The sequence below is a fragment of the Mustela nigripes genome, chromosome 9 (assembly GCF_022355385.1).
Source record: "Mustela nigripes isolate SB6536 chromosome 9, MUSNIG.SB6536, whole genome shotgun sequence".
Classification (NCBI taxonomy): Eukaryota; Metazoa; Chordata; class Mammalia; order Carnivora; family Mustelidae; genus Mustela; species Mustela nigripes.
The window spans coordinates 82724636-82734075 of NC_081565.1; the positions used below are offsets into that span (position 1 = coordinate 82724636).

Consider the following 9440-nt stretch of genomic DNA (forward strand, 5'->3'; position numbering starts at 1 on the left):
AGAGGAGGAAGCAGGCTCTCCGCGGAGCGGATAGCCCGATGCGGGGCTCGATCCCAGGACCCTGGGATCATGACCTGAGCCGAAGGCAGAGGCTTTAACCCACTGAGCCACCCAGGCGCCCCTGATTGTACCAAGCTTTTATCACACTTCCTGACCCTTAGTTATTTTGGTTTTTAACTTATTATATCTATCAACATATTTAGAGATAGAGGTAGCTGGAAATAGGTGGGCATTTGGTGTGGTAGTGAATATTCATAATACTAATTAGCATGCATTTAGTGCCTGCTAAGTTACAGAGCACATTCACATTTAACTCTTTTGTTCCTCATACATAAAAATTCTGTGTAAGATTGGCAAGTGGCCATATAAAGAGTTTAATTTCATCTCTGTGTATGTGGACAGAGATTTGGAAAATTTTTTCCCCAGTATACAATATGACTTGATGTAGTCTAATCTGTTTTTAAGACTTCTTAATGTAAATGTAATATATATCATATGTAATGTATATATTATATAATATGTATTATATGTACATCAGTTATAAATTATATATACATAAATAATTGCATAGTTATATATAATACTACATAATATGTATATATTTATATATATAAGACTGGCTGTAAGACTGGCTGTATCTCTATGTAGAAATATTTGGATATCTGTCCTAACTTCATAAAATAACAGACACAGACACAAATACAGACACACACACACACACACACACACACACACACACACACACACAGGGTCCATGGAGTTGTGAGAACCATTGGGATCAAAAATGAGAAAGAGAGTCTACTGGGCATAACTGACTGACAGCCCCAGCTCTCAGGCCTTTCCGTCTACTGCAGTGTTCAGGCCAAGGTCACACTTTCCTTGGATGCTTCCAGTGAGTGACGGTAGAGTGGGGTGGCTTGAACGGAACAGTTTCTGCCCTGATATGGGACCCCTCTAACAGGCATCGTTGGCTGGGGACTCCCTATCCAAATATTTCCTTATGGATATTGGAAGAGCTTAAAAAATAGCAACTCTATTATTTGCCTGGAGTTTGATCAAGAAATAAGACAGAGGATTGGCATTTGGAGATTAGAATATACCTTAGCTACCTTTATTGCTGATTATGATTACAGTAAGAAGGACTTGCAAGACTTCCCGAACTGATCTCTGGGATGGATCTTCTACTATTAAGCTCCAGGGTTAAGTAGAATTACCTGCTTAGAAATAGTCAGTGGTAGTGCCCAAACTTCTGCATGCAGAGCGTGATGGACTGATTCTATTCCCTGCACACAAGTTGGCTCTTAAAAGGAAGGGCAGAGGAATAGACAGAGCTACCCATACTCCTCTCCCAGTCCCAGACTCGGAGGTGAGTTATTCTCCCTCCAAAGTCACTGTTGAAGAAACAAGCTAGGGGATGGGAAATGATGTGATTACTTCATATGGGCAACCAGACTAAAAAAACTATATGCATTTTTTAAGAACAAACAAGAAAACAGGAGAAATGACTTAATTTACCCCAGGTGAGACCTAGAGCAGTAAGTATAACATGCTGGCAAGCACTGAAGTTTCATTTTACTAACGAGAACATCATTTGATATTGGTAAGTTGCATGACCCGAAGGATTTCTCCTTCCATCAGCCGTCACTACATTGTTTTCTTGGAGCGCCATCTTACGTTAGCATAGGAAGGTACCTGAGATGTTGGGAAGTTGTCAAGCTGAACTAATAGCATTTCCTTTTTTGACAGGGTTGCTAGAGAGGTATCAAAGGAATGCCATAGACCAAATGTATCTCATTTTAGCAAGGCATTTAACAAAATCTTTCATGGTAAGGAATTGTGGATGGAAAACCGTGATGTCAGGTGGATTTGTAACTGAATAGCTACTTTCAAAAAGCATTGAGTAACACATCAATGCCAATTTTGAGGAAAGCTTTTACTCTTATGACCCATGGGTCTTCTTGTTCTGGATCCTGGTTAGCAAATGAAAACATAAAAGGTATATTATCAATACGTAGAAAACATTTAAGTTGGGAAGTCGGACCACTATGTTGATAGCAGAATTGGACTTATACTGGGACTGTACATCAAATGGAAAATCTTATATCTGACTTTTGAAAACAACTGTCATCCAATTATGAAACTATATGTCGAGGGAGATTTGACTTGACATTAGTTTATGTGAAAATGATTTGGGAGTCATAGGGGATCACAGAGCTCAAAAGGAACCAAGAATGAGTCATGGCTGTAAGGAATTACTAATGCAAAGTTGGATTCCATTAATAGAGTCTCCAGATCAAGGGGAATGCTAACTATTATTCCTCTCCACTCCTCCACTGCCCTTGGTCACATCACATCTGGGAATTTATGTCCAGGTCTGGGCATTACATATTTAAAAAAAAATTTTTTTTTTTTTTTTTTTTGAGAGATCATGAGCAGGGGGAGAAGGGCAGAGGGAAAGACAGACTCCCCACCAAGCATGGAGTATAGTGCAGGGCTCCATCCCAGGAACCCAAAATCATGACCTGAGACAAAGTCAGACACTCAACTCACTGAGCCACCCAGGCACCTTGGGGAATTTAATTTTTAGAGGGACATCGCTGGACTCGGTTCCATAGAAGGAGTGGAACCAGGGATGAGGATGGCAGAGGAACTTGACATCTTGTCTAACTACAGACAGTAAGGACACTGGGGGTGATGACCTCGAGAAGAGATGTCTTAAGGAAAAAGCACTTGATTTGTGTCTTCATATTAATGCATTCCTTAATTCAGGTCCACTGGGAGTCTCCCGAAGAAGTAAGCAGAGCTAAGAGTATGTCCCGAGAAGTGAAATACAGCTCAATAAAAGGGAGACCATCGTGCAGTCTGAGTTGTGCATGAATGGACTGGTCTGCTTTGAGTTGAATGCATGTGGAGGCCTTCATGTGGGGCACAGGAAGAAACCTTGCATCGAGCATGACGTTGAATTAGCCTGCAGGGAATCAGCTTCGTTCACAATCTTTGTGTCCCACGTCCTACTACACAATGGAGTCAAGAAGTGTTTGCTGAATGAGGAGAGCATTTTTCAATTCCAATAATTCCTCATTTTATGACATATAACCGGTGGTATTTTTTTCTGTCCCAGGCAAACTTTTTAGAATATCCCACCACCAATTTGTTCTTTTAATTTAAAAGATGGCACGAAGAAGGAACTCATGAATATCTTACATCTAACATCACTGTGAATAAGAACATTGCACCTTTATTTTGTATAATCCCAATCTAAGTAGTGAAATTTTAAAGTTTTTTTTTTTAAAGATTTTATTTATTTATTTGACAGAGAGAGATCACAAGTAGGCAGAGAGGCAGGCAGAGAGAGAGAGAGAGAGAGGGAAGCAGGCTCCCTGCTGAGCAGAGAGCCCGATGTGGGACTCGATCTCAGGACCCTGAGATCATGACCTGAGCTGAAGGCAGTGGCTTAATCCACTGAGCCACCCAGGTGCCCCTAAGTAGTGAAATTAAAAAAAAAAAAGTCTAGACTGGGTAAATTCCCTTAGTTGATTTTTTCCCCATGTGATCTGTTTTGAGTCTTTTTCTTTTATCCCAAAAAGCATCTATTGGAATCTGAGTTTATTGAGGGTCTTTGAGGTTTTATGACATGGAAAGTCTTATTACAAATATAAGTAATTGGTTTGCTTTGAATGAAATTAATTTCATATATGAATTTTTGGGATTTAATTGGATTCAGATTATTGTCTAAATGATAACCAATAGTGAATTTCAAAAGTGTCTTCTCTGCTCCAGCTACTTTAATAGCTGGTCAATTTTGATGGAAAATTTTGTTGAATATGGTTAAAAAGACCAAAAGGGGTTTGAGATTACTGATTTCGATAAAGTCGGAGTCTGCTCAAGCATGGTGCAGTAGAAGTTCTGCTTTCTCTTCTGTGGATCAGTCTATAAATCCGATTCTTACCCTTGAGTACTGTTTTATTTAATTCAACATTTACTAGGACCTACAGTGGGCTGGGAGTACTGAGCTCTGAGATGTGAGACAGCTGAGATAAGGCCTTTCAAAAACGGGAGATCTTGAGATGAATTTAGATCACACTCGCTAATTCTCTGTCCACTGCTCCTTGTGAATGCCGGCAGCCCTCTCACTGCCCACTTCCTCCGTCCCCTCCTTGGAGAGAGTCCCTGGTTTTTTCCTCTCATTTCAGGCCTGGGTTGGTTGGATGTGACTCAGCTCTATTGTATTTTCCCTCTATTTTTTATTTTGGTCAGAGCATCTCTCTCTCTCTCTCTCTTTTTAAACTTTTATTTTATTTTATTTTAAAGATTTTGTTCATTCATGGTCAGAGGAAGAGAGCGAGCCCAAGCAGGGGGAGCAGCAGGGAGAGGGGGAAGCAGGCTCCCCCTGAGCAGGGAGCCCGATGCGGGGCTTGATCCCAGGACCCCGGGATCATGACCTGAGCCAAAAGCAGATGCTTAACTGACTGAGCCACCCAGGCATCCCTTGATCAGAGCTTTTAAAATGAAATTTGTAGACTCAGGAGTTCCTTGTAGGAAAATAGTGGGTTTGGCCTCAGTTGCTTCAATCTGCTAAAAACTCCAGCTAAAATCAACAAAGGACCCTCATTCACCAATGTATGCACTAACTCGTGATCCACAAGCCAAAAAGCATCCAAACGCTTGCTGGTGATGATGACTGTGCATAAAACATGGGCAAAATCCCAGGGAGAAATAAATGCAAAAAGCCCAGCAGCGTCTTCTGAGATAAAGCTCAGGATGTGCAGACAGCAGGTGCATAAACCACAGAGCTCTGTCGTTGTGTCATTGTTCATGGAATTCAGTTCAGTGTAGTAAACATTGACAGAATTTTCTGCATGCCAGATACATGCCTGAGGCTGGGCTTGTGTTATTTAGGTTCTTTTAAGCAGAAAAAAATTCCACCCAAACTCCCCAGACCTACTTATTTTGAAAAATAACAGTTTATTTTAAGGAGAGGTAAAGAAAGAAGGAAGATGGGAATCTTGATACTTAGCAAGTCGCACAAAGATTGGAACGTGGTCTGGGCACTGGAAGGGGGTACAGCCTGGTAGAGCAGACTTACTTCCTTGATGGTCCCTCGGCGGGTAAAGGCATGACCTGTGGAGAGTACCAGAAGCTGCTGCTGCTCGATAATGGCTCCTCCTCCTCAGTAACAGAGCCCTGGTTCCACTGGGACTGCTGACATGCCCAGCTAACAGGCAGCATTTTCCAGCTTCATTTGCATCAGCCACAGCCCTCAAGATACAGGTGCCCAGCCCAGGATGGCTTCAGGAAATCCCTACCCAATGACGGGGAGAAGCCCCTTTGGATGTTTTCTCTTCCGGCGTCTTTATTCCCAGAATTTGAAATTCTAGTGACGTCTTTTGACCTTGAGGTTGGCCGCCATGTTCCAAGGAGGTTGGAGCAGAGAAATCAGAGGAGCCAGGATGCCTATCCCCATGAGGGTTTGCTGTGCCAGCTCTGATCTGAACTGCTTTCCTCTGTCCTAGTAGCATCTTGTGCAGGAGATGGTAACTGTTTATGAGCATCAGCTCTTGTCCTTGGCTCTGGGTCACCAACAGCTGAGTGTGATTTCTCCTGATGAGGGAGGGTGCTTCTATTCCCATGAAGCGTCTCTTGTCTGCATCTGCTTTTCCTCTGGTTCTCACTGCATTTTCTCTATTTTCCTTCCCATCATGGCTTCTTTCTCTTTTAAAGATTTATTTATCTCAGAGAGAGAGAGCATGCGTGCTTGCAAGCAGCGGTAGGGGTAGGGGTCGGGTTGCGGAGGGACAGAGGGAGAGGAAGAGGGAGAGAAGCAGACACCTGCCGAGTCCGGAGCCGGGTATGGGACTCAGTCTCATGACTCTGAGATTGTGACCTAAGCCAAAATCAAGAGTCGGTATTTAACTGGCTGAGCTACTCAGGCGCTAGTATCCCCCGCCCCCCACCGACTTTAAGATTTATTTATTCATTTGACAGAGAACGAATACACAAGCACGAGTGGGGGGAAGGGACAGAGGGAGAGAACATCCAAGTAGACTCGCTCTGAGTGGGGAGCCCAACTGAGGGCTCGGTCCCATGAGCCATGAAATCGGGATCCGAGCTGAAACCTAGAGGCGGATGCTCGACCGACTGGGATGTCTGGCGTGCCACCCAGGGGCCTCCCCGTCACGGCTTCTCTTTACTAAGATCTCCATGCACCTCTTTTGGCTTTTTTCTTTACCATCTCTTGTCGCCTCCTACTCTAAGCTAAGAATGGGGGCTGATGAATTTGGCCAATTCCTGCTGTCTTCTCTTAGCCAGGCCTTACAGGTTAAGATGCTTGCATCTGGTCTCTGTGGGGATTCCCATGGTATAAACCACCTGTGAACCCCCTCACTGGAATCCCAGGTGTAGCGGGCTCTTAGAATACAATAAACCCTTCTCCCACATTAATTCATAGAGGAGCAGGACATGCTCCCTGCACTGCACGAGCCCAGAGTCTACTTCAGGAGAAGCATCTCTATGCTTCATGTTTTTTTGCAAAATCTTTTCCCCTCTCTAAGTTAGGCAATAGCAGCAGTAAAGATGCCAACATTTACTGTGGTTCCTTGGTGTTTGTTTGCATTTTGCATGCATTATTCCATGTAATCCACACAAAGTTCCCCTTGTGAAGTAGGTGTAATCGGTCCCTCACTTGCCGCGTAAGGACACAGGCTTAGAGCAGTGAAGCTCCCGGCCAGGTACCATACATCTGGGAAGTGCCTGGGTAGAGCAGAATGCCAGACCCGCGGAACTAGTGTCTTATGCCGTCTCGGAGATATGAAATATGGTTCATGCTCACGGCAGCGTCTTGGTGTAGGAGGAAGGACATGGGGCGGGGAGGTGGGAGATCTCAGTGCTGACCCGGAGCTTCCTCTCCGTCCGTTTGCTTCTCTGGACCTCAGATCTTTTTCCATCTGTAAGACAAGGGGAGTAGATGAAGTGGGCCATAAGGACTTGGTAGTCAAAAGGCCTGAGTTTTTAAAAATTTATTTTTATTTTATTTGTTTATTTGATAGAGAGAGAGAGAGAGAGTGAGAGCGAGCGCGCAAGCTTGGAGGGCGTGGTTGAGGGAGAGGGAGAAGCAGGCTCCCCACCGAGCAGGAAACCCCATGGGCCTAGATCCCAGGCCTGTGGGATCACACCTGAGCCGAAGGCAGACGCCCAACCACCTGAGCCACCTCGGCATCCCGAGGCCTGAGTTTAAGTCCCGCCTGGGCCACATGGGTGTCACGTGGCAGCAAGACCCTCGGGGCCATCTGGGCTGTGGTGGCTCTGGCCAGTCTCTGCAGCGTGGCTTCCATCTGGAGTGTTATTCCTCCAGAAGGAGACTCTTTAAAAAACCCACTTCAGGTAGACTAGATCTAAATTGTCAGGGGACTTCAGAGGCGTGAACCAGAGGATGTGTTTTAAGAAGTTTACCCCGAAGCTGAAGAGCCCGTGCCAGGAAACAGACAAGGTTCACAGCAGCGGCAGCTCTAGTCCGCCTTCTTTCCCTACTCACCTAAGTGACGGGTGCTTTAATGGGAACCTCTTTCCTACGTTGCTTCCGGGAGGCAGCCTGGTAAGTCGGAATGCATATGGGCGCCACGTCAAGTTAAACCTCAGTTTAAAACTCGGCTCTTCCATGCAAGCTGCCTCCTCTCGTGAGCTTCCTTTCCTTTGTCTGCGTGATGCAGAAATTACAGCACGGAGAACTGCCGCGAGGGTTACGTGAGAGAATGTATGTCACGTCCCTGATCCATAATTAAATGACTCTCTGCGCCTTTGACCCATGGCATTCCCTGGAAGGTATGGTGGTGAGAAGGATCTCACCAAACGCCCCTAACATTAACCAGCCTACAGGGAGAACTGAATGGCGTTAAGGGCTAATCATTAAGGTGGAAAAGTTTCATCTTAAGATGCTATGGAACCGGCCTTTCGGCCGGAACCGCCATCTTCCAGTAATTTGCCAAAATGACCAACACAAAGGGAAAGAGGAGAGGTACCCGGTACATGTTCTCTAGGCCTTTTAGAAAACATGGAGTTGTTCCTTTGGCCACATACATGGGAATCTACAAGAAAGGTGATATTGTGGACATCAAGGGAATGGGCACTGTTCAAAAGGGAATGCCCCACAAATGTTACCATGGCAAAACTGGAAGAGTCTACAATGTTACTCAGCATGCTGTTGGTATTGTTGTAAACAAACAAGTTAAGGGCAAGATTCTTGCCAAGAGAATTAATGTCCGCATTGAGCATATTAAACATTCAAAGAGCCGAGATAGCTTCCTGAAGCGTGTAAAGGAAAATGATCAGAAAAAGAAGGAAGCCAAAGAGAAAGGTACTTGGGTTCAGCTGAAGCGTCAGCCTGCTCCACCCAGAGAAGCACATTTCGTGAGAACCAATGGAAAAGAGCCCGAACTGCTGGAACCCATTCCCTATGAATTCATGGCATGATAAATAAAAAGAAAATAAAAGACCTCAAGAATGTAAAAAAAAAAAAAAAAAAAAAAAAAGATTCTATGGAACCGCAGCCTGTGTCACTGAATTTTTAAATATGATAATAAATATGAAGTTATTTTATTTTTCTAAAAAGATTTTATTTATTTATTTGACAGACAGAGATCATAAGTAGGCAGAGAGGCAGGCAGAGAGAGAGGAGGAAGCAGGCTCCCTGCTGAGCAGAGAGCCCGATGTGATGCGGGGCTTGATCCCAGGACCCTGAGATCATGACCTGAGCGGAAAGCAGAGGCTTAACTCACTGAGCCACCAAGGCACCCCTGAAGTTATTTAAAAAGCAAGCTACAGGTAGGTAGAAATGCCCTATTATAAGTAGTGGAGGTTTTGTATCTACTCGTAACTGAATCTCTTTTCTAGGTTTTAAATTATTGAAAAAAAAAAAAGGTAAAGAATGCACATGGCTCAAGCCCACAAAGGTTATACCGAACAAGGCTAAGTGTCCTTCCTGCCTTCTGTATCCCCTCTCTAGAGGCACCTACCACTGCCAGCTCCTCATCTGTCTTTGCTGAGATAGTCAGTGACCCCAGGGCATGGGTGGGAGACGTCACATGCACAGCTTTGCATCCTGCCCTCTTCACTCAGTGCTTTGTCATGGAGAATGTTCCATGCCCGTTCAAAGAGAGGTGAACCTTGAATTCAACTCAGACTGCTGGGCTCCCCATCTTGGACAGGCTCTTGGAGGTGACCTGGTACAACATTTCACTGTGCTGACGAGGGCACTGTGGCCCACAGATGGGGTGTGAATCGTTCAAGTTTGCAGATCTCAAGAATTTGCCCAAGGATTTTGCTTTCCTTTGACTCTAAAATCCATACCCTCATGCGCTGCCCGCTACTTTCTCTCTCGCTCTTGGCTGGGTCATTGCTGTGGAAAGTGAATAGGTTTTGATTAGACATAAAGTACTTTCAATTAA

At 44.5% G+C, this 9440-nt stretch overlaps 1 protein-coding gene across 1 annotated transcript; it reads left to right on the forward strand.

The window, feature by feature from the left end:
• The first annotated feature begins 7942 nt into the window (after positions 1 to 7942).
• LOC132025190 (large ribosomal subunit protein eL21-like) lies at positions 7943 to 8489 on the forward strand. Its single transcript, XM_059412331.1, has one exon. It carries the CDS (start codon positions 7984 to 7986, stop codon positions 8464 to 8466), a length of 483 nt encoding a protein of 160 aa, XP_059268314.1. The 5' UTR covers positions 7943 to 7983; the 3' UTR covers positions 8467 to 8489.
• The last annotated feature ends 951 nt before the right edge of the window (positions 8490 to 9440 follow it).

Bases quoted from the DNA above. Each gene is read 5' to 3' on its own strand.
- LOC132025190 (XM_059412331.1), top strand. From the start codon at position 7,984: ATGACCAACACAAAGGGAAAGAGGAGAGGTACCCGGTACATGTTCTCT.